Here is a 26,415-nt window from a genome sequence, read left to right as displayed (position 1 = left end):
CTATATGCTTATTCAATAAATATTTGGGTAAATTATTATATAACGTAGAGGACATAGGCCAGCATCGTATGCCTTCCTTCTTCAATCATTATTTCACTTCACTGTTTTTAAATAGGATTGCTCACTGAATTCGTAGCTCACCAGTTGTCTACACTGGATAGTAGCAAGCTCCAAGGATCCTCCTGTTTTTTGTCTCTCCTATAGTGGCATTTAAGTGTGAGACACTGTTCCACAATTGTTCTGTGGGTGTTGGGAATCCAAACATAGGTCATAACGCTTATGGGGCCAGCATTTCAACAACAGGATCCATTCTGCAGCTCCCAAGCCAAATAATGTTTAAAGTTTATTTCAGCCCCCTGTTTTGTAACTGAAGCTAATGCACAATGTATACTGAGCCTGGGGACCTTTGCTTCAGCTTTTCTGAGTTATTCCCTCCCACGATACATTAGAAAATCACAGCAATGAAATGGTCACCAGAAATATAACATACAAAGAAAACATCCATCAAGTAAAAGTATTGCTTAGATTGCAGTCTTTAGACCAGTCTGCACCCACGCGGGAGAGGTGACTGTGGGGCCTTCTCAGGCCCACCCCTTTCCCTCCCCTTCCTTGGAGTCTCCTGACCTGGGGACTGTACGTAGTAAAAATATTGCTTAATATCAACCCAATAGCTTCTGGGGTAGTAGGAATGCCCTGATATAACAGTTGCCGAGTATTTTACAAATATTTGTTGGGCATTACAGAATCCCATGCCCTGTATCTGATGCTGGCTACTCAGAAAGGAACACGTTCTTGTTTTGTTAAATACACACGGATCACATTGTTTACAATGTATCCAGATACCAGCTCTCTAGCACTGCTGCTGCTCGCTCATCTAATGCTGCAGGCAGCAAAAAGCCAGACCTGTTCTGCTCTCATGCCCTTGGAGCAGGCTCATCCACGCTGTACAGCGTTGCCTACCTGAGGTTCAAGGCCCATTCCCCGGAGTGATGCAGCTCTTTTACAGGGCAAGGCCAGTTCTCCTACTTTCAGGTCTCTGAGGCAAGCTCTCCGACCCATGCCACCACCACCACGCGGCAGACCAGGTGGGGCTGGGTCAGCCTTCCCCATCTCTAAGCAAGGTACAGGGCCTGCTGCTCTACAGAGTGCTTCAGTTGGTGAGGGTTAGGACCAGCTTTCCCACTCTCACAACCTAGGGCCAGTTCTCCCATCTGCGGCAGCCAGCAAGGAGCAAGGGGGGAAAGGAGCATCACATGACAGACAACTAGTAGGGGGCAAACTCTCCCACACTCATACCCCAGGGGCCTGCTCACCCTTCTATACCTCTACCAACATGGTCAGCCCTACCGTACTGTTCCAGGCAAGGTGCAGGACTCACTGTCCCCCGAGTGCTTCAGCTGATGAGGGGCAGGGAAATCTGCCATTTTAAATTAGAATTTCTTGCTACTTGAGGCACTTGTGCAATGGAGGAAAAACACAGTGTAGGGAAGAAGGCTATGCAGTTGGTAGCCATTTTTCTTTGATTATTATCATTATATACATTTGTATGTATGTATATATATGTATGTGTATGCATGTGTCTGTGTGTGCTGAGTCTGTTTTGTGGTTAGTGTATATATAGTTTCAAGGCTGACCACTGCATTGGACAACCAATAAGAGGGATCATCTCTGGGAAAGTCTCATTCTCCTTCTCCCAGCATTCTCCGTAGTTGCCTGTACTTCCTGGAATTGTTTAAGTTTTATTTATGCAGCCATTTCTGGTGAGACTGCTTCACTTAGTTTCTCCATGCCCCTCTCCTCTCAGCTCCAGGTTACTCTACCCATGCATATTCTCTTTCTGTGGGTTTACCTAAATTTTTAATATTTCATGTAAATGGAATCATATGTCACTTCTTTCATTAGTGCAATGTTTTTGAGGTTTATTCTCATTATAGCATATGTCAGCATTTCATTCATTTCTATGGTTGGATAATATCCCATTATGTATGTTCGTTGTTTATCTATTTGTCCATTGATAAGCATTTGGTTCCCACCTTTCAGCTATCAGTCGTGCTGCTATGGTCATAATGCACAGGTATAAAAGTGCCATTTCTGGGTAAAAGGAGTCACATTTCCTTTATGGTGAGTGCTAACAGATACCTAATAAATTAGGTATTATTAGGTATATATAAATGGAGCTATTTTTCTCATTAGTACAAATAAGAACAGATGGAGGCATCAATGTGTTTCTATGTAATGTGTAATTTAAAAATAAGATCTAAAACAAATTGAATGCATGAGTGAGGTAAACATTTTAGGTAAAAATTATTGTATTTATGAGATGAAACCTCTAAAAGAGAGAAACTGACAGCGGCTTAGTGTGTAATGTGGCTACTTTCCCGTTTTCATCCATGTATTTTGAAGCCTAACATAGTAATTTAGCTGCATTCCCATTAATGTTGGTGGGAGTTTGAAACTGAAATCCCCTTTGCATGCGTCTTTGAAAATGTCTAGGTCAAAGTAAACTTAATGAAAAGCTGTTCTTCACTTTCAGTTTAGTGGTTTAGAAAGCGCCTCCCTGCTCCTCACAGAAGTGCCAGGGAAGGTCACTGATTAGAGGTCGTCTGCTCTAAAGCAACAGCAAAAGGCAAAGTATTAGAGAGGAAATGGGTTTCCCCAAAGGAAAGAACACAGGAGTTCAAGTCAAGCAAAGGACACTGGACCCTTTCAGTGGACCCCTGAAGCCAGGTGCATGTGATCAGGGATAGAGGCATGCTAAGGTGAATTTTAATTAGGACTAAATTGTGGTATTACTCTTTCATAGCCTGAACATCTGTTCCCTTCAGAAATGATGATTTATGCAGGCGATCAGAGCAGACAGCTTGCTATAGCTTATGTCACGGCTAGTGGGTAGCTGGAGAAGCTGGAGGTAGCGTTTCAGAAAGCCAGCATCTAAATGGAGACTGGCCATTGTGTTTGACATAGAAAGAGGGAGAAGGGAAGCATGTGTCCATCTTTAAATTCTAATGCCAAATACTGACTTGAATTAACAAACAAACAAACACAAACTGTCTTCTAGACCATCTGCTGTTAACGAAGAAAGTGACTTGGACAGTGCATGGGTTGATGCTTCCCACTGATGTCAGACAGAAAACCAAGTCCCCACTTTCCAGAAGGATGAAGACACTTGCTCAGAAGACTGCAGTACGAATTCTAGTCTTTAAGAATGGCATGGGGCAGGATGGGCATGAGATTACAGTGGGAAAGGAAACATTGAGGAAGGTAACTTCTAAAATTAAAATATTAATCAAATTTCAAAGTTTATGATGTTCAAAGCAAATTGATTTTAAATAACACCATGTCAAACATTAAACTGAAATATTAAGATGGCTCTACATATTAACTGACGGTATCCAACTATCTAGAAGTGTGTTCAAAGCATTGACAATATGAATTACCTTACCAAAACAAACAATGGTATTTACTTGGTCAAAATAGTTTGCCATTTATTAGTTATACATATGCTACAAGGATGTTTCTAGTTGGTTCAATATTCTTTAAGATATTCATATTGAAACTAGCCTAACATAGCTTCAAATATCAAACTGTCTCCTTTCATTTAGCATAAAACCTAAAAGTACTGTGTATTTCTTGAAAGTATAAATAATCTGAAATAACTGAAATTATGTTTAAAATATTTTCATTAAGTTTAAGAAACAAATTTAGATAGACCTGGGAAATTGTGTAATAATCAAGGAAACTTAAAAACAATGGCGTTCGGACTTGTTACTTGTTATGTGAACACATGTCTTTTAGAAGTTTTTTTTTGCTGTGTGTGCATGTGCGTGTGTGCATCTGTGTGTGTGTGTGTGTGTGTGTGTGTGTGTGTGTGTGTGCAGGTGCTGATGGAGGCCAGAGGTATTAACTACTTGGAGCTAGAGTCACAGGCAGTTGTGAGCAGTTGGGGCCCAAACTCAGTGCTCTTTGCCAGTGCATTCTTTGCCATTAGGCACTGAACCATCTCTTCAGCCCCTCACATCATCTTCAATATCAAGGGAACTAATGAGACTTTTTAAGATATATTTTATAGATAGATATTTTTGATCAACCTTAATAATATTAGTAATAATAGTAACTATAGTTCAGTAATATATTAGAGACAGGGACACAGCATCATGTTTAGGTTTGCATTCTGGATTTAATTCCCATTGATTATGAGACCTCAGATTATTGCCTCTCATTGGGCTTCAGTTCCATCACCCAAAAGGGGAAAACAGTATCGCTCCCTTCACAGAGTTGCTATAAAGAATCACTCTCATGTAATGCATGGAGTATGATGCCTGGCATCCAGAAAGGTCCCAATGAATGTTTCTTGTTAAGACTCGCAAATATGCCAGACAGTGGTGGCACGCACCTGTGATCCTAGCTCTATGGATGCAGAGGTAGACAGATCTCTATGAGTTTGAGACCAGTCTGGTCTACAGATCAAGTTCCAGGACAGGCAGGACTGTTACACAGAGGAAACCCTATCTTTAAAAACCAAAAATAAAAAAGACTCATAAATATACATCTAATAGAAATTATTTTTATTTTTCTTATTAGTAGAAAACCTTATTATGAACTCAACAAAAGTGTCTGTCTTAGGTATAGATATTTTTTTTGTATGGAACTGTTTTAATTTGGATGTTGCTCAAAATAAATGAGTGGTCAACTAGGAATTAGGAAGTTTTTTATCATGATAATGATTTTTCTATGGTTGTTTTGTAACCACAGACACTAAAGAGACTGCTAGTTTTATGTCAACTTGACAAAAGCTAGAGTCATTGGAGAGCAGGGAACCTCCATTGAGAAAAAGATCTGGCTGTTGGTAAGCCAGTAGGGAAATTTCTTAATTAGTCATTGATAGGTGGAGGGTCTAGACCATTGTGAGTGTGGTAGTCTTGGGTTCTATAAAAAAACAAAAACAAAAACAAAACAAAACAAAAAACAGGTTGATCAAGCCATGGTCAATAGCCAATGAGCAGCACTCCTCCATGGCCTCTGCATCAGTTTCCTCCTTGTTTGATTTCCTGTCCTGACTTCCTGACTTCCTTTGGCGATGGACAGTGATGTGGAAGTGTAATCCAAATTTATTTCCCTATCTTCCCCCAAGTTGCTTTGGTAATGAAGTTTATTATCACAGCAATAGTAACACCAACTAGGACAAACATCTACCAAGGATATAGGAAGTTGGGACTTTACTTCTTTTACCTGCATGTTTGGATTATGAGTAAAAGCAGGCATATTAGTCAAAATTCAAGTAATAATGTTTACTGTAATCCCTTTCCCAGAGATTCTGAAAAATAAAGAAGGATATATATCTCTTAGATTATTAAAATGTAGATACACTTAGAGATAGATGTTAGATTAGAGAAAAATCTGGAATTCAGTTCGGTCTATAATTCTATGCTGTGGTCATAAAAAGGGTTAATAATCATTCTTACAGGGTATATGTTCTTAGATGAAAGTTTGTATGTAAATAAAACTGTCACTTCTATTTTTTGTCATCACTGAGCAAATTATTTAAAGTAAATGATAAGTAAATCAATTCTTTTTCTTATAGTTTGTGAAATTTAAAGAAATTTCATAATTCATAAAACTCGTGGGACAGAACATTACTCATTAATATGTTTGTAATATATTTGTCTAAATATAATTTAAAGAGTGAGGTTAAAAACACTATGGGTAATGAAATGTTGAACTATGGGTAATGAAATGCTGGCCTTGGGATAAGAACATGTTGCAAGGAAAAACTAAAGCTAGCTTGTAATTTTTCAGTAAAAATTTTCATTTTGAAAGGGCTTTTGATAATCATAGGGTCATGCCCTACTCATAAATTACATAAATGTGAACTAAGGAGGAGAAATAAAAATAGGATGCAGAGGAATGACTGAGGTCAGGTGGTAAAATAAGGCTGTTAACTTAGAAAAGACCTCTGTGAGCTCAGCAAAGGGGGAATGTCTGTTTTAATAACGGGTGGGAAATCAGCAGAAAATCTATTCATTTTTAATGAAGTTACATAATTAAGAAATTTGAAATTAAGGCAATATAATAATATTCTCCAGTAAAATCTGGAATAGCACAATTATTACCTATAGATTTGAATCCATAATTTATTACTTACAGAATTCTTAGGCAAGGATTTAGTGAGCACATAGTGCCCATTATTATAAGATTTTTTTAAATGTGTATATTCATGGGATGATAAAGGAATTTAAAATCTGTGGTCATCAGATGTCAAGTTAATAGATACTTATAGTGTCAGGCATGAATTCCTTCCCATGGTATGGACTTCAAGTCCAATTGGAGGGAATTTAGTTATCCCTGTAATAATCATGTCAGTTTTGCACAAGTGGGCACATTTTTACCCACATGCTAGCACAATAGATTCATATCTAGATGAGACCAATGATACCTTTTGTCCTCCAAAACTTGCTGAGCATTCTGGAACTTCAAAAGCTAGACAGTAGAAAGATTTAGATTTCTTTTCCAGATTGCTTCCTCTATATCTTATACTTGAGATGTGAGACATCTTCAGCAATGTGGTCTTATCCTCTACTTCTAGAGGACAATTTAGAGAACTGAGGGAAGCTCTGAGGCTTCCCTGAAAACCTCTGTTTAAGAATCCTCACAGGGGCCTGGGAACTTCATTTAGTTGGTCACTGCTTCTACAGACAGCATTATCTACCATGCAGAATGACTTCCTTCAGTCTCTCATATATATATATATATATATATATATATATATATATATATATATATATATGTTCAAAAATAGTAGGTTCCCATATGGCTTTTTCATACTCGCTTCAGTTTGCTTAATCCCCCAACCTGAATCTGATCCCCCCAATTCTTCTCTCTCCCTAACAGATTTAATCTCTCCCACCATAGTAGACTCCTCTTTATTTTTCTTTTACTTATATTCTACTCATTCCCTTAAGGTATCTTCCCTCGTGTGTGTGTGTGTGTGTGTGTGTGTGTGTGTGTGTATGCATGTGGAGTTCAAATAACAACTTCTTTTGTTAGTCTTCATCACCTACCATGTTTGACACAATTCTCTTGTTTGCCACTGTGAACTCCTGGCTGGATGTCCCTTGAGTTTCCAAGGATTCCCAGCCAAGAACTGGAATTACAGATGCACATTGCCACCTCTGCTTTATATAGTTTCTGGAAGCCTCTTTTGCAGTACGCATTATTGTTTTATATTAGCTTACGACTTTCATTAAATATGAATTAATCCTCCATCAGTAATTAAAAGGGAAGTACTCAAAAATGGGTGAAATTTCTAGTGGACACAAATATGTTTCTAAGGAATGGGCCTCCTTGAAGACTTTACAGGATCTTAAGGAATGGGTTTTCTGGACTTTGATTTTTCTTTGGGATGAGGTACTTAATTGTCATTGTCTGTAGGCCACTGTCTCTTTCACTGACAGACTGCCAGTAATCAAGTGGAGGAGATTATGTGTGGCTTAAGTACTTACAATTAATCCCCTTTGTTTCATAAACTACCTTCACTCCTGGCTCTCCCTGGTACACCAGATTCCCAAGTTTTCTGAATTACTCCTCAGAGAAAGACTCCCTTTCTTTTCTGATGCAAAAGAGTAGCTTCTGGAAGGCTTGGCTTAATGGAAGGCAATAGAATTTAGGATGTAGTTGTTTTCATGGAATCCATCTGATTTAACCCAAGTTTTTCAAGTCCTGATTTGTCAATATTCTGAGTCAGAAGTTCTGAAATGCAAACCCAGTTCAGTTTTGTGGCTCAAGTTTCATTTTTTTCTGAATTATTCACTACTAAGTTATGTTCATTTTATTTAAAGAAAAGAGGCTAAATGTTGATCTTTTATTTGATATTTACAATAGATTTTAAAATAAAAAGTCATTTCAATAATCTTGTTTTATTACACGTGGTAGTTTTTGGAGAGTCTCTTGGTACTTGCACATACTAATGTAAAAAAAAAAAAATAACATTAATTGAATAAGAAGAGAATAACTCCTTCTGCCACACTTCCTACAAGCATTGTTCTCATGGCATGCAAAATATCTGCAACAGAATTGTCTGGGTTTTGTGTATGGAATTCATTCCACTCTAAGCCTGTTGAGTTGAGAACGTCTTTGGCATGGAACTGGGAAATGTAAATATTCACAAATATCTTTAAATGAGTCCCAGAACCACTAAAACTTAAGAACTCTCTCCTTCCATTGGTTTTCAATGTTTTTGTTTTTAATTAGTGGGTACCATGAGACTGTTATTTTGATATAAGCTGTTTAATAGATCTGTATAACATTGTTTTCCCCAAACATCTCTTAGGTCTTTGTGTGAAAATATGGAATTTTCATACTGTTCTTTCTTAGTTTTCTCTGCTTCTTACATTGTTTGTTGTAGGAAAGGGAAAATAATAATAAAGACCATAGGAAGTAAAACATCAGGTTGCTAGATTAGCATGAATCCATAGTTCAGAAATCAGGAATTGAAATCACCTGCAGGTTTTCAGAAAATGTCATCTATGTATAGGAAATATGCTTTAGAAAATAGCGATATGGTCTTGTATTCATTCAGACGCAAACATTTCATTAGTTACTCTTCCATGTTATCACTGAATGTTCATGTAAATATTTAAGCAAATACTTATTTATGTCATGATGTAAATCATAGGATTTATGAGATGTCTTTAAGCCACAGGGAAGTCCTGACTTCTGTTGTTTTCAGCACTAATTAATTTGAAAATAATTCAATAAATTTAAACAAATAAAACCTTAAGGAAAAAATTAAATTTAAGAAAGGCCTGATTCAATTAAAAATATAATAATATGATTGCACAATATTCCCACATATAAAGCAGTGGTTGTATGAGCAGTTTCCCAAAAGTATTGGTAAAATAATTTATAGGGTATTGAGAAAGATTCAAAAGGAAGCACCTGGGGTAACAAAATTTGATTAAGGATGCTGAACATGGGTTCCGACAGGAGAGGTCATGCATACTTAGTGTACTGGAAGTTCCCTAAGAGTTTTTAATGAGATTTGTGAAAATTTTTATCAACACTAGTTATTATTTTAAAATGTATGTTTTTTTTTTTACTTTAGGGGGTTAAAGTCTGATTTAAAAATATGATGGCATATTTTTAAATATAGAATTTGATAACATTTTATTCCCAAGAGGCTGTAAGCAGCCAAATGTCTTTTCTTATTTAATGTGAAATTTGAGAATTATGTAATTAGAATTTTTAGAATGCTTTAGGTAATTATTATTAGATTTTTTTGTAGAATTCACACTATGTATGAGATAGAAATAAATAAGGATTTCCATTTTGAATATTTATTTGGTTTATTGGTTGTAGCAAAGGACAATCAATATTAACTATGGGCAGTGCAATCAAACAATGTATTAAATTTGAACAGACAAAATTTATTTCTTTCCTTTTCTTGTATTTTATTTTATGTGGATTTTATGTATTTGATACATTTTTAGGTCTAATAACATTAGCATAAATATGATGATTAAAGGGTTTCTTCAATTAGCCTCCATATGTACCCAATCACTAAAGTTTCTTGATGACTTTTACCTGGCTTCTAGATAATAAAGTCTCAGAATTGAATGAAGTCATCCAGTCATACACCTTGAAACACAGAGATTGAACTATTTAACTGCTACCCACAGTTGAAACAGTTAGAACCAGAAATTATTCTCTAGTGTCAGAGTAAGGGATGCACTGACCACTCAAAGCTTCCCTCTGCTGTTATAAACCAGAGCTTCTGTTGCAAGATGGCCCTGATGATTTTCACTTCAGATCGCCATTATAAATGCCACTTATATTTTTCTCCTGGTAACTTATAAAAATACAAAACTACCTTGATTTTCTACAAGACAACTTTTAGGTCAAATTTTGGAAATAAGTCATGTTGGGCTCACAACTATCACTTATTTTTAAAGTGAATTTTTGTTATTTGAAACTAGTATAGATTCACGTCTTCCTATATTTTGTTCTCAAATGTGCCCTTATTTTTAAAATGGCATAACATAATCATTGAAAACAAAACCAGAAGACATCTATTCTCAGTCAAATGGAGAAGCTAGTGTTAGGGAATTTATCTCCTTCTAAACCATTGAGAAGGGGGACAAACTGGTAATTATGTTAGATATTAGGAAATAGTAAACAGCAGATGTAATTCCTAAGAGAATGGAGGAAATGAAAGTGTATCTTACACTTTACTCCACCACTGAATTTGAGTAGTTTTCAGATCATCCTAGAGAGGGAGAATCCAAGAAAGGTGCAGAGATGCCTGTGAGCTAAAAAGCAGACATCAAAGTTCTTGAGGCAGAAGTGGCTGGAAGTGTTCAGAGCAGAGTAGCCAGGAAAGAGTTACCCTATCTGGAGAAGAGTTGATAAAATGTACATTGGTTTCTGCTTCTACGTGTGACTATTAGGCTGCTCACCTGTAGTTTGAACTCCACAGTAACCAGAGAGAGGACAGCTAATGGGATGAAAAAGGAAACACTATGGGGTCACATGCAGGTAAGGAGATGTTAGCTCACTGACCATCTGGAAAAGAAAGATCTTACCGAACCTTTAGGGCAGTCATGAAGCTCCTAAAACAGGTAGAGGTATCCAAGAGAAATGTAAATCAGTAGAAGTTGACACTGAAAAGAGTTAACAGAAGATTCACCAAAACCTATTATAAATTTGATTAATGAGTTAAAGAAAAATATGAATAGTATGTGAAAAGAAATGGTAGCTGAAAACAGAGTTAATGAAAAGGCTCAGGGGACACAACAGAAGAGGGAGTTGCAAGAATGTAAGTGCTGGAAGATGGGAAGGAGACCCATGGACTTGTAGTAACAGTGTCCGCTTGCACAAACCCCACACCTGGCTTCATCAACAGTCCATCTAGGTTAAAGCTGAGTCTCATGAGGTTCACCCCTCCCAAAAGAGCTATAGACTTTTAAAGCTTGCAGAGAGCAGAGAGGAGAGGAGAGAAGAGAGAGAGAGAGAGAGAGAGAGAGAGAGAGAGAGAGAGAGAGAGAGAGAGAGAGAGTTTGATTTATGTTGGTTATCTCCTGCTGGGCATGGGTCCTTGCCCTAAGAGTAGCCTATATAGCCAGTGAGGCTCCATTAGAGAAAACTAATTTTTCCTTTGTGAGCAGTTATCAATAGGAGATAGCTTCTGGGTTAGGGATATGGGCCTGTGCCCACTTGCCTGCTCAGCACTGAGACTTCATCAGGCCCAGATCCTTGTAAGCCTTGTGCATGTTGTCACATTCTCTGTGAGTTCATATGTTCATAGGTTCTGCCATGTTTAGAAGGCCTTGTTTCCTTGGTGTTTTCAATTTCTTCTAGCTCTTATAATATGCAGAGTCCCCTGAGCTGTGAAGAGAGGAAATTGATGGAGACATCCCATTTAGGACCGAGTGTTCCATGGTTTCTCATTCTATTTAGTCTTAAGTTCTTGGCCACCCAAGCAGTGTTGGGGATGGACTCCATCTCATGGAGTGGCTCTTAAATCCAATTAGATATTTGTTGGTTAGTCCCACAAGCTTTGTGGCACTATTAGCCTAGTACATCTTGCATGCAGGACACCATTGTAGAGCAAAGGGTTTGTAGCTCAGTTAGTGTTTATCATTCTTCCTTGGCAACTTGCAGAGTGCCTTACAGAATTATGAACACTAGTCAGTAGGGGTGGAATGCTCTGTGTAGGCACCAGCTTGACTACTCCATGATGAGTGAGTTGTGTAGGCTTTGGCTTCAGCAATAGGACTTTACCATCAGTTTTTGAGAGTAATCAATAGGCAAAACCTGGATAGTTTTGGGGTTTCCTTTGTCCAACATATGGATTAAATATGATCCATTCCTTGAATTGGAAGTTCATTTGTGATGAGAGATCTCCAGTTGGAGCTTTATCATCCCCATTATTTGGCAATTCTGTTTAGATTACCTTCACATATGTATATATTTTAGGAAGTATAGCTGGACTTTTCTTTGGACTTCCAGGTCACAAAAAACAACATGGAGACTTATTAATTATGCAAACTCTGCCTTAGCTTAGGCTTGTTTCTAATTAACTCTTGTAACTTAAATTAACCCTTATTTTAACATTTTCATTCTTCCATGTATTCATTACCTTATCTGCATCTTGCCCATCCTACTTCCTCCATGTCTAACTGGCAACTTTGCCTTCCTTCTTCCCAGAGCTCTCTCTGTTCAAAAGTCCCTGCTATACCTCCTGCCTTGCTATTGGCCATTTAGCTTTTTAATAAACTAATCACAGTGGCATATCTTTACACAGTGTAGTCAAATATCTTGCAACATTTCATCCTTTTGTCTAAATAAAAAGGAAGGGGTTTTAACTCTAACATAGTAAAACTATATACAATATGAACAATTATCAGGTAAGAATTATAATATCCAGTCCATTCATGTTGGCACATTCAAAGAAAATACTCCACAATTAATCTTATCTTGGTGAGTTCCAAGTTTTATGCCTAATTTACCTTCTATGAAAGGCTCTAGAAAGGTTCTTATTGAGGAATGTAGACTCAAAAAGAAGAAGAGGAAGAAGAAAGATGAGAACAAAGGAGAGAGGGTTAGCCAGCCAGGTAGCTGCAAGCCCGACAAACACAGAAGCAGGAAAAGGAGGAAACACAGAAAATAAAAGGTAAAACGTCCCTAGGAAAAAAGGTAGATAAAGAGAAACAGGTTAATTTACATTAAAAGAGCTAGCCAGGAATGAGCCTAAGCTAGGCTAAACATTCATAATTAATAAGTTTCCATGTCATGATTTGAGAGCTGGTTGGTGGCCAAAAAAAGGAAAGCCTGTTACAAAATAGTGATGGAGAGATGGTTTAGTGGTTAAAATCTGGTTGTCTTCCAGAGTACCAATGTGACATATCACAACTGTCTAAAACCCTAGTTCCAGGGGTTCCAATGCCTCTTCTTGCTCATGGGCAGGAATCATACACGTTGTATGAAGATATACATGTAGGCAAGACACCCATATACTTAAAATTTTAAAACAATTTTTATTTTATTTATTTACTTGTTCTTTGTTTTGTTTTTCAAGATCGATTTTCTCTATGTAGCCTTGGTTATCTTGGAACTTCTGTAGATCAGACTGGCCTCAAACTCACAGAGATCCCAAGTGTTGGGATTAAAGGCAAGCACCACCATCACATGACTATTTCATTTTATTGTTTTCATCTTCAGGACATGGTTTCTCTGTGTAATCACTCTAGCTGTTCTGGAACTCACTATGTAGACCAGGCTGGCCTCAAAATCAGAGATCTATCTGCCTCTGCCTCCTGAGTGTTGGCGTTAAAGGAGTGTGCCACCATGCCCAGCTAAAATAAATAAATAAAAAAATTTTAAAAGAATAAAGCAAGGAGTATGTGTTCATAGATTAAAGTCTCTCCATTATCTTCTTCTCATTTGTATTTTAACATAAAATATCATAACAACATTTTTATTTGATAAGAAATTGTTATTCTTACAAATCAGAATCATGTTCATTACCAGCGAGAGCAAATAATTATATCTCATTGTATGTCTGTCACCTGCCTTAATGAGAATAAGATGAAGAACAGTTGAGCAAATGTGCCCCCAGGATTTATCCAAAACAATATATTCAATTTACTTCATATAATGGATGCAAACCTAGCATCCTAGGATCTTCAGGTTAAACTATCGATGATAATTCTGAATCTAACTAGTAAAACATGGTTCTCAGCAGAGGTTTAATCTACTGCTTGCATTTAGTTTTTTTTTTTTTTAAATTTCTAATATGTTGATAGTCTTTCAGTCATCAGAAAAATTCTGTAGAAACAGATCTCTCAAAAGATTCATGATAAATGGGAGTTCTTTTCCACAGAGTATGTGCAAGTAATTGCAAAAGGTGAAATATTTTTAGTAATTCAAAGAATTAATTTCATAATTATCCATTCATCTTCACAGTTTTCTGCCTGCTAAATTTATTCTAAATTCTTCCCTGGGTTCCTAATTAAATAATTAAATGATAAGCATAAGTTCACACAGTAATGCTGTTGTAATCTGTTTGCTGGATAAATATGTATTGAGTTAGTACACATCAGTTCTCATCATCTGAGAAACATACATCCTTTCCTCAAGTTGTTTTCTAACAGGTATGTGACTCTAGTGTCAAACAGCAGAGAATCCTTATTCAAACAGATATGAGTAAAAAGAAACTAAGAAATCCAGAGGTAGGGCCACTCTGCACATGAAGTGATGGGATTCCAGTCTGGGTCTTGCTACTCTGTAGTTTTGTGGCAATAAAATGACTGTTGTGCAGCTAAGTGCAGTTATGTCAGGACAGAGGAAAGAACGACCCTCCTTATAGACGAACAAACCTTTATTGAAGAAGTCTTTTCTCAGGCCTTCTTGGACCAATATGGATTGTGTTTCCAAACCCAACCCATTCATTGTCAGTGAGCACAGCACTGCAACATGGTAAGTCTGACCAGTCAAGATAATTGCCACCTCCCTTGCCTCAAATCGAGTCAGAAGTGCAAGAGTGAATCCCTAAAGAAAATTTGTACTGTATATTGAGGATGTGGCAGATAATGTTACTGAGTCAGAAAGCAACAGCATTGCTGTAAATGTGAAGATACCTTCTTACCTTATTTCCTTCTGTGCACTGGCGCTGAAAAGAATAGTTTATCTGAATAAAAAAACCTCCTCAGGAATTATGCTTTACCTTTAGCATAACTTTATAAAAATGTCAGAAACTGTATAAACAGCATTTAGTAGGATCTTTATAAAAAACACAAGATTAGGGATAAAATGAGTTGAATTAGGAATAATGGATATCAAATTCCATTCATTCATTTGTCCAAAATGTTTTTAAGACTACTGAGGTTTCCCACATGCCCAGGATATAGTGATGAACCAAATTAACCCCATTGCTGTCCTCATGCTTTAGAGATGGACAGAGACATTTGTAAAAATAGATATTAAATGTAGACTGGTGGTTCAGGGAAAGCTTCTGAGATAAGAAAAAAACATCAGAGAACACAGCACACAAAAGGGCTCCAGGGCAGACTGAGCAAGATGCACTTGGGGAGTAGGAAGGTTATTGAACATTTCAGTCAGGCTGCGTCACTGTGACATAAAACTGACATAAATAACCTGATGAGAGAAAGGGTTGTTTTAGTTCACAGTCTGTTGTTATTTCTAGCTCCACAGTCAGGCAGAACAACATGGAACTGGGAGCATGTGGCAGGTGAAATATTGAATATGTATTAGGTAGTATAAAGCTTGGAAGATATTTGCAAGATGAATGTTATTCAGTGTGGGGAGATGCCAGATAAATATTTTCCTAATGAAAACAGAAAACTGAAGGAAGTTAATACAGAAAGGGACTCGATAACAGCTCCAAGCACATGTCCCTAGTAATGTGTTTCTTTCAACCGTGTTCTACCTCTGATTAGCCATTTTGGGAGTCCCTCAAGGAAATAATATGTTTATTAGAGCAAAGCCTCAAAAACCGGTCAGATCACAAGCAAGTCCTTAAGTGTGATATCTTGTGTTTAGACTAGCAGCATATAAAGAGGGAGTGTGACTTTATAAGAAGCTTACAGACTTTTTCTTCCTTGTCATCTGAAAGCCTCGAAGAGTCATTTAAAGGATTTGAGTTAGAAAAGTAATGGTTTATGATTTTGAGTAGATGACTTTAATATTTGGGAGAGAATGAATTGAGTGCATCAAAGTAGATGCAGACAACTATTAGCTAACTTTTGTAAGGATTCTAACAATAGCACAAGGATGTTCAAGTTAATATGGAAAATCTATATGGACTTGTATGAGTTTTAGAAAATGAGAAATGACAAGGCTTGTGATGGCATGGATATGTGGCATGAGGAACAACAAGATGTCATGGACTGGGAGGATAGTTTTTAGGCTTCTAGCTTGTAGCTCTGGATAGACAGTTTCCTTTCCCTAGAGCAAGGGAATTCTAGAGTACTAGTCTCAAAGGAAGAATAATATTCAGTATTGGATAGGTTGACCCTGGAGCCTATTTCACATAGGCAGAGATAATGAGTAGATATTACACAGCCTAGAGCTTAAAAGACAGTCTCAGGGTGGGTATATCTGTTTGGGAGTTGCTAGTATACAAATAGAAGATGAAATTTTAGGGCTCTGTCTTAAGAATGCCTTAGGAGAAAAAGTTAAGCCAGAAAGAAAGAGGCCTAGGGCTTATTTTGAAAAACTCTTGAGAAGACAAGATTCACAAGCTTACAGAAAGAAGTAGAAGAAATAGTGTTTAGGAAGAGAAAGCAATTAAATGATGCTTCTAACTAAACACACACACACACACACACACACACACACACACACACACACACACAAAACTAGAGGTAAGAAATATCCTTATCCTCAATGACAATCTCTTTGGTTTTGTTTGTTTGTTTGTTTGTTTTGTTTTTTGGTGTTGTTTTTGTTTGCTTGGTTTTTGTTTTGTTTTGTGTTTTTTGTTTTTCAAGACAGGATTTCTTTATATATAACAGCTCAGGTTTTCTTGTGTAACAGCTTTGGCTGCCCCAGTACTCATTTTAGACCAGACTGGCCTCCATCTCGCAAAGATTCACCTGCCTCTGCCTCCTAAGCTCTGGGATGAAAAGCATGCTCTGCCACCACCTGGGCCATTCTCATTGGTAATCTCTGAGAAAACTTTATTTGGTAAAATGAAAGCTAGAAAGAATGGCTTGAGAGTGAGTGAGTGAGTGAGTGAGAGAGAGAGAGAGAGAGAGAGAGAAGAGAGAGAGGTAGAGAGAGAGAGAGAAAGATGTGGCTAAGGAGCTATGCTTGTAGTTTTTGTGACATGAAGGTAAGGCTTCAGTCTTTTCTCTGTAGAAGAGGATGGAGAGAGGGAAACTTGATGGAGATGATAGATGGGTGATGGAAAAGCATACACTGTGTAAAGTGAGAGAGATACCGATGAAACCGCAGTAACTGAGCAGTGCTTGTGGACCAAGAAGGATACGAGGGCTGTAATCATGCTGCTATGTTCAGCTTTGTGGCTTTCTTTAGTGGCAGGAGGCTTATCAATACGATATGACAAGGACAGCAAGATCCACTCAGAGCTAGACTTCTGTGAAAAAGTGAACAAGGAAGAGTGACTTCAGTGAGGACAGGTGGTGGGCTTGAATATGATTCTAGAAAGAATGTAAGAGATAAAAAGTAGCACTTTCCCATTGTAGAATAAGTAAATGGTGAGCATGCAAGGCATCAAGAATGATGTAAACATCCCTTGGGCCTCCAATGTTCAGTCTATCAAATAGTAGCTCAACAGTCTGTTGTCTGCAAGGTGCCCTAGCTCCCTTATTTCCTTCTTCCCCCCTTTTCTTTCCCATTCTGCCTTCCTGCTTCTCTCCCTTCATTTCTCCCTTTCTTCCTCCTTCCTTTCTTCATTCTTTTTTAATACTTCTGTATACTTTTAAAAATTAACAGTTTCATATGTTAAGAGTGTTTTAGAAATCAATAAATTTTATTTTGCATTATAATTGTACTAACTGTATAGAAATTATTTAAATGTATATTCCATTTAACCAGAGATTAATATAATAAATTATTTTACCCTGTATAGGTTTTAGATGTCTGCACAATGAAAATGAATCTAGATTCACCAGCCAGATATATGTATGACATGAATGGTAGAAAAGTTGAAGATATTTCAAAAGGTAAGTGGCAAATATTTGTAACTCCTGCGATACAATTTTGAAAGAAATTTATATAATTTTCCCTTTAAGCATTTTATAGAGAAGAAAAAGCAAGGATTTAATTTTAGCACTAATAAACAGTTAGTACAATTATAATGCAAAGGGGCACTGTGTGTAATATGTACAGTGTAAAAATACCTTTCAAGAGATGCCAGGATTATAAGAATAATTTTTTTCTTTTGCCATAACTTTAAGTTATTTTTAAAGCTGAGTATTTTAAATTTAGTGAACTGTAAGTAAGTAAGCAATTATTGGCCTCTCTAAGACAAATCATTGGGGCTCAGGGTGTGGCTCAGTGGCAGAGTGCTTGCCCAGTGTGTACAAGGCTGTGGGTTCAATTCCCAGAGGAAGCGGTGGGGGGAGCTTGAGAGGGTGAGGGATGGAGGCAGAGAGAAAGGGAAGGACAATCTCTAGAGGTTATCCCTCTTATCTTGGTTAAGAGGAAGGATTTAAATGTACGAATTTGAGTCTATTTCCTTTCCGTGTGTGGTGTAACAAAATTGCTTCTCTACAGCATTCAAGGCAGGCTGAGGCAGAAGTGGCACAAGTTTGACCCTAGTCAGGACATGGTCTTAAAAGACAAGATTTCCTGACCCAAATAGTGAAGTAGTGACTGAGCCTGCTGCCTCCTGGCTGCCAGAGGCTTTGAAATGTATGCTCATACTTCATGGGCTCCAGAAGTGTGCTGTTATCATATTTTAATGCATGCCTCACTTTGTGCTTTTACATACAAGCTTATGTCGGCTGAGATTAGCTCATGCAGCCACTAACATCGGATTTAAAATACTTAGCCTAATCCAATTGGAGGAACCTCCAGCCTGTAGCTCTCCTAGTTACTTAATATTAGATTCTAAAATTTGTTTTTCTTTGTTAACTATGATGCTGTGCATTGACTGATGGGAGTCCCTCATCTTCCTGTTGATTATCTTCCAAACCTTGACATAGGGATGGTCAAATATTATGTAAAAGGTAACTCCTAGTTTAAATAAACAAATACAAATACTCTTACTTCCTATGGATTTTTTTTTGTTGTTGTTGACTTTACACCAGATCAGAAAGTCAGCTAATAAGGTGTAATATTACGTTCATAGCTGGTCTCTCTCAAAAGATGGAACATATGAGCAAGGGAGGTCAAAATCATAATGGAGAAATCTACAGAGGCAGCTGAACCAAATTCATGAAAACTCATGAACTCTAGACCCACAACTGTGGAGGCACCAGGGGACTGAACTAGGCCCCTCCTTTTGTGGGAGGCAGTTGTGAAACTTAGACTATCAGAGGGGCCCCTGGCAGTAGGACCCCACACAAACCTGGTACATAAACTAGCTTATTAGAGCCCATTCCTTAGGGTGAGATGCCGTGCTCAGAGCAGTAGGACTACTATATAATCCCAGTACATGAACTTGGTAGAGCCCACTCCCTGTGGTGGGATGCCATGCCCAGTCTTAAAGCATGGGAGGAGAGCTGGGCCCTGCCCCAACCTATTGTACCAGTCTATGTTGACTCCTCATGGGATCTCTTACCCATGAGGAAAAGTGGACTGGGGGTAGACTAGGGGGTGGTGAAGGAGGGTGGGAGGGAGAATTGTGGTTGGAAGGTAAAATGAAATCAAAAAATAAAACATGGGGGAAAAAAGATTAGCAGTGTAGTTGTCTTTACTGGTGCCTCCTATTTCTACTATAGAAGTATGTATACTTTCAAACATTCCTCCTGTGTTATGGGAAATAAGCACATTTGTCATGACATAAAAGTATTTATACATTGTCACAGCTAGTGAAACTTTAAAATAGCTCACGTGATTTACAAATTGCTTTTGTGGTTATGTGTCTAAACCACAAGGATTTCACTGAAAATAGTTAAATAACATGGAGTCCTAGCAATGAAAGGGGGATGTGAAAATGTGGTTCCACCCTTAACCAATAACTAATGATACCTGTTGTCAAAGGGGGCATCAAATTTTCTCCAGTGGAATGTCACTATGTCACTGGATAGGTATATCACTCCATGGCAGGTCTCGTGCTGGGGGATAATTGGTCCACACAAAATGAACTCCATAGTTTTTGTTTGCTTGTTTGTTTTGTTTTGTTTTTCATGTTGTTTGTTTTGATTTGTTCTATTTGTTTGCTTTGTGTGTGGGGGAGGGGGGCTTGTTTCATTTTGGAACTTTTTGTCATTTTTCAGTTAGTTTTGGTATTTGTTGAGAGAGAGGAGAGAGAGAAAGAGAGGGGGATATGAAGTTTGGTAGTTTAGGGAGGTAGGAGGATCTGGCATCTGAGAGCAGTTGAGGAAGGGCAAAATATGATTGAAATATATTGTATGAAAGAAATTTGAAATAAGGAAATAAAAAAGGAAACCATATACCAACAGCAGTCCTTTAGTTGTGTTTTCTGTATAGATCTATCCTTTCAACACAAGAAAGAAATTATTTACTTCATAGAGATGCTATGTTTCTGAGGTAATCAATATGAACATAACATGCTGATATCTTGTCAGGGTAACAGAGCTAACAACAATGCATCAAGAGGAATGGATTTTCCAAATCTTTCTACCTTTAAAACCAGGTCATTAACTGAATAATAGCCATTAACTTTGGTAGTAACCTGACAGTCCTGGCCAGGCATCTCAGAGTATGCTATAGATAGAGAATGCTAGATGCACAGAAAATGGACTAGGAGACAGTGCAAACAAGTGGAGGCACAGGAGGAAGCCAAACTCCCACATTAAAGAGAGCAAGGCCAGTGTACGGCTTTATAAGGCACAGCCATTAAGATGAGGGCTCTTTGCTTAGGGAAAAGTACATTTGCCAGCTAACCTTGTGTATCGTTTGAATCACTCCTCCAATTAACTAGTCAATTTTGAGCTATTTGCGTCATACATGCATTTGAAAGTACACACTGTCCCTTTAAACAATTTTTAATTAATTAATTTGTATGTGTGTCTGTGTGCTTGTGATCATGTGGAGATCAGAATGTAATTGTAGTAGTTGATTCTTTCTAACATATGGTCCTGAGACATTGAGCCTGGGCTGTCAGACTAAGTAGGAAGTCCTTTTACCCATCTTGGTCTTGTAGACCTTAGTCTCTCTCTCTCTCTCTCTCTCTTTCTCTCTTAAAAAAAAGTCTGTGTGCCATGTGCATGCCTGGTGTTCAAGAGGTACAGAAGAGGACATCAACGCCCCTGAGACTGAAGGCACAGATGTTTTCAAGCTGTTCTGTGGATGCTGGTGATCAATCCCAGGTCCTCTGTAAGAGCACCCGGTGCTTTTAGCTGCTGAATCTTCTCTTCATTTCATCCCTCTAGTGTCTCTTTGGTTGTGTATTTAATAACATGGCATTCCCATTCTGGCTAACTGTCTCCAATTTTTGTTTTTAATTTTTTTAACTACACTGGCAAGTTATTACATTTCGATGAGCCAGAAAAGCCACTCTTCCATCAAGAACAAGGCCAAGGTCACCAGTCCCTTATAACCTTTATGGGGGTGTCTTTTTAAACATCTCTGCTTTCTTGAGGACCATTCTAGACCATGGTGGGTAGTGTAGACCTTACTCCAGTGGTTCTGAAAAGAGTCAGAAGAGTGTATCAACTAAGAAAGTCCAAGGCCATTCTATGGCAAACAAAATGCTCACTGCCTATTATCCAGTGACAATATCCAAAAGAGCTATGTTGTGACTTCTTTATTTAACATGTGCCTATTTATTTATGCCCATGGTTATGTATGTGTGTAAGTTCATACATGTGTGTAGACAGGAGGTCAGCTTTGGGTGTCTTCCTCAGTTGCCATCTATATTAGGTTTTAAAGCAGCGTCTCTTATTTCACCTGGAATGCAGTAATCTAAACAGTAGCCAGCAAGTCCCAGGGTCCACCTATTCTACCTCTCCAGTGGTGGGATTACAGGCACACCATGTAGGGAGCACAAACACCAACTTTTTATAGAAAGATTAGAATTTAAAGATAAAAATTCCAAAAGAATGTAAACTATTCAAGTCAAGACAAGTGGATTCCAGGATCAAGTTACCTTTGTGAGTGAAATTCAGTAGCATGTCCAACTCCTGAAGTTAAAGCGCAAAGAATGTGAAGGTCTTCATTTTCCCTTGCTGTGCTATCATCTAGATGTTCCCTTGATGCTGTATTTCTGATGGAATTCCCCAAGGAGTCAGTTTCAGGGTTCCTGGAATGGGTGCCATCATTTAGGCTCTGAGAAGTTTATTTAGGTCTACACCAACCTTTACAGACCCTTATCATCTCACCAAACAAAATAATTAGAACATCAGTATCATACCCATCACATTCAGAACAGAACCTAGTTCAAGAAACTATGGACATTTCATCCAAGATTATGTTTCTAGGCCCAACAATTAGCACAATTCAAACCCCAAGAACATAGCAAACTCTAAATGAAAGAGTGTCGAGCTGAGGAAATATTCTGTTTGTCTGTCTTGCCAAGATGACAATCAATCCCCATAGCTGGTCAGAGTCTATGGCCTGAGATATACTTTGGGAAGCTTTTCTTTTTAGGACATGGTTTATGACTTGATAAATGTACAGCATCTCCAGGAAAAAATTGACTAATATACCCTGACCCCCATCTCATACTACTGCGGCTGGACCCAGTATGGTGAAGTGCCTTCATTTTAGTTGAAAATCCAGTTTGTATCAGTAAACTGTTTATTTAGTGTATAAAGTATATAAAAGTATATGAAGTATATATAAAAACAGTTTATATCAGATGGTTAATTAGCATCTTTGAGATCAGTTTCCTTATTTGTAAAATGAATTACAGTAAATATTTTCATAGGTTGCTTTGGGGATTAAATAAATTATACATAAATTTCTTAAAGCAGCATTGTATAAGACTTGTTTTTTAAAAATCATCATTACTATCAAAATTCTTATTCTCAAATGGGACTGAGAGTGCTGTGTGCTTGCAACATTTGGAAGTTTGCCTGGGTAGTCACCCCAGTGTGGTTGAGGCTCTGTTCTCTTTTGTGAGATGTTCCTCACATCTTAATGCTCATTTTTGTCTTGTTCACTAATTCTAGACCCATGCTGAACTCAGAGCGGTTCTTGCCTGGTGGCAAAATGCCCAGTTTGTTTCAGAAACACCATTTTCACAACTGTGTCCTAACAACTGCCACAAGAGTCTCTGCTTAAGGAATTATTAAAACTCAAGGAACCCATGTTGCCGTCATGGGTCCTCCTTATAGTCACAATCATGTCTGGTCTAACAAAAACATCAGGTGGAATTTTGAACTGAAACCACTATTTGTGTTTCTAGGCTCTTGTTCTCTGGGGTCTTGGTGAGGACTAACTTCACTGCCTTCTCCTCTTTAAGTATGGCATCTCCTCAGTTGTTCAGTGTGTCTGGCTTGAGTTAATATTTTGGCTCAGTGTATTTTCATGCAGTATTTCATATACCCATTCTTTTCAGAAGTGTTTGGGGTTAGTATTCTCTGCTACAGTTATGTCCCTTATTCTTCTCCACTCTGCTTCCTGCTTACACTATTCTAACATAGGCCTTGAGTGATTTTTCTTGCAGTGATTCTCATAGTGAGAGATATGAAGAGAATGTATTTCAAGCTTGCCAGTGGTGTCTTTTGTTCATATCAGTCTTACTATTTTCACTTCCTTGAGGTCAATAATCCTGCCAAGGGTGGCTTCTCTCACAGCCCGATATCTAATTTGGATATAGAGTTCTTGATCTATTATTACCCTCCTGGTTCTCTGTGGCATGGTTTATCTGACCTTTGTCTTCCTTTGTCTTAGGACCTGAGTTTTTGTGATGCTTTTTTTTTTTTTTTTTTTTTTTTTTTGCATCCTGTTCACACAAGAGAGTCCCAATCACTGGTATATAACTTGTCTGTAACATGAATGCCTCACAGTATTTAATATTTGGCTTCTTCTGGAGAAGGACTCAGGCTGCTTTCCAAGGACTAATCTTGAGTCCTTGGCTAGGCCTCAGTTAGTGCATTTGATTTAGTAAACCCCCCACACACACACACACATACACACTTCTATTTAAGAGAAGTTTGTATTGCCTTTATGGATCTATTTGTCTCTCCTTTGTAAATTAAAAAAAAAAAAAAAAGAATTAAGATGTGATTACTTAAATTTCCCCCTCCAGCCCTTCCTATGCATCCCATACTCTGTCTTAAATGTAGTCCTCTATTTCTTTAATTGTTGTGTGTGTGTGTGTGTGTGTGTGTGTGAATGGGTGTACAAATAGAGGTGGGTTGGGGTTTCATTTGCCACCTACTTCTGGTTGATTCAAGGAGCTCTCCTCCATCTGAACAGCTTTCTTTCAGTTTGTTGTCATGCATGCACTGTTTTTTATCATAACAATGAAAGTTACCTTCAGTCCATTTTACTTCCATATTGGCTTCTTTAAATCTAACTTCTCAATATGTCACAATTTCTTTTCTTAAATGAAGTAGATATAGAATGCTCTTTTTAGAATAAATCTACCTCTCTATCCATGAGCCATACTTTGGGTTTATGTGGTTTAAAATCATGACACGTTTGTGATAAATGTATTTAGAGTCAAGTTGGATCACTGTAGCTTATTTTAAATGCTTTCAGATGAGCTGCAGGAATGTAACACAAGATCTTCTGAAGCATGAATCTAATTAATCTTAAATCAATAAAAACCAGGAGTCAAATATCAGGGTAAGGCAGGGAAAATCAGAGACCTGGGAGCAGCCACCAGTTGCTTCTTACTTGTCTCTTTCCTCAGTCCAAAAAGGTTGAGGTCCTGTCTCTGACCCACCTTATCTTTTCCTCTCTCCACTTCTCAAGTGCTGGGATTAAAAGCATGAGCCACCAATGACTAGGTCTGCCCTCTGATCTCCAGGCAAGCTTCATTTATCAGAACACAAACAAAATATCACATAATGATTGCACATTTCTTTTTTGATCCATGATTCAATTTAACATAATACCTTTAATTTTAGCATTTGAGAAGCACAGGCAGTCAGATCTCTGTAAGTTTGAGGTCAGCTTGGTCTACATAGTTCTAGACCAGCCAGGGCCTCATAGTAAGACCCTGCCTCAAAACAAATAGCAGCTACAACAACAAAAATAACATCATTGTCTTATTTACGGTTTTATTTCCCGCGAAGAAACACCATGACCACTATTTCTTTTATAAAGAAAAACATTTAATTGGGGCTGAACATTTAATTCAGAGGCTTAGTATATTATAGTCATAGTGAGAAATATGTTGGTATTCAGGCAGAAGGAGTTGAGAGTTCTACATCTTGATCCATAGGCAACAGGAAGTCATCACAATGGGTATGGCTTGAGCCATACACAATGGGTATGAGACGCCAAAGTCCACCTCTACGGTGACACACTTTCTCCAGTAAGATCACATCTACTCCTATTAGTGCCACTCCCTATGGGCCAAGCATTCAGACACATAAGTGTATGGGGACCATATCTATTCAAACCACCACAATAATGAATAATTTAGAATGCTGGTCAGCAGATCTAGGATGCCTATTTGATCCTGTAGAGACAGGCCATCTCTACAGTGTATAGAAGTTGCCTGGCATCATACTTTAAGCTCTAGCAGAGACTATTTTCCACTATCTAATACCAGAAATGATTATGTCATCCTCAGGCTTGCATCAAGTTTTAGATGAAGTTCAACGCATGATTAAAGAGCAAGCATCAGCAGCCTGCACAGTAAACCAACTATGAGCAGCTAGGAGGTCAAAGTGTCCACTGCACAGCTGAGAACACCAAAACTTGATCTAACCCCAGCATGGAATTTTTTGAAAGCCAAGGTTATTGGAAATAATTCCAACTATACTTAGTTGCTATGACCTATTAAGCTCAAATTCTACATAGTTTTTGCTTACTATAACATTTATAATCAGGCTTTCAGGAAAAAATATGTAATTATAAACTTTATATCCAATGATATACTCTATAAGTTCCTAGCTTACTTCTGATATTGAAAAGCAAACAAGCAAAACTCAGTGCTCATACCTATTAAAGTGCCATCTGTCTTTCCTCCACCCCGTAAGTCTGTCTTTCATTTTGTTGTAATTTGTTACTCAGAATCACATACTATTTCTAGGGCCCTTGACTGACTTGGTTCCATAAGTATAACACTTTTTTGAATTTTGTGAAACATTCCCTTATCCGTAGCAGCTTGTTAAAAGTGAGGGCAGCATAGGTAGTCTTGAAGATGAGTTGGGGCAGTCTTGTGTGGAAACTGTGCCCTTAGCCTTACAAACATTGTATATTAGATTCACTTTCAAATTTCTAAATGTATTAACTGTAACCCAGTAGTTAAAACTGTGATTCTGGTGTAATTATACGCATAGAGAAAAAAATTGAATGTAGAGTCTAGAAATAGCCTAGCACATCTGTAATCTGTGGTGACTTGACTTGTGACAGAGATGCCCTGTTGCTGAGTCAACTAGGTTTGAACAAGTCAACAAGGACTGAAGACAAATCTAATTATCTCAAAATAAATATCTCAAAATAAATAAAAGTTCTAAGAGCTGAAAATGTGAAACTCTTAGAAGTCAATGTAGGAGCAAATCTTCATGATTTTGAACTTATCAACAGATTCATACACATTAAGTCCAAAGCATGAGCAATAATAGAAAAACTCACAAATCTGACTTCATTGACTTGAAACATTTGTGTGAATTCAAGGATATT

The 26,415-nt window shown here is 37.7% G+C and overlaps 1 protein-coding gene across 1 annotated transcript in view; it reads left to right on the top strand.

The window, feature by feature from the left end:
• Positions 1-3,062: 3,062 nt before the first annotated feature.
• LOC127226405 (doublecortin domain-containing protein 1-like) overlaps positions 3,063-26,415 on the top strand; it is a gene marked incomplete at its 3' end in the record, with an annotated part of 193,071 nt that continues 169,718 nt past the window's right edge. Inside the window, exons 1-2 of the mRNA XM_051190417.1 lie at positions 3,063-3,261; positions 17,609-17,702. Of these exons, the coding sequence (XP_051046374.1) occupies positions 3,106-3,261; positions 17,609-17,702 (250 nt within the window). The remainder of the gene's footprint in view (positions 3,262-17,608; positions 17,703-26,415) is intronic.

The sequence above is a fragment of the Phodopus roborovskii genome, unplaced genomic scaffold, assembly GCF_943737965.1.
Source record: "Phodopus roborovskii unplaced genomic scaffold, PHOROB, whole genome shotgun sequence".
NCBI lineage: Eukaryota > Metazoa > Chordata > Mammalia > Rodentia > Cricetidae > Phodopus > Phodopus roborovskii.
The sequence above is the reverse complement of the archived record's forward strand: the minus strand, read 5'-3'. Positions and strand labels throughout refer to the sequence as shown.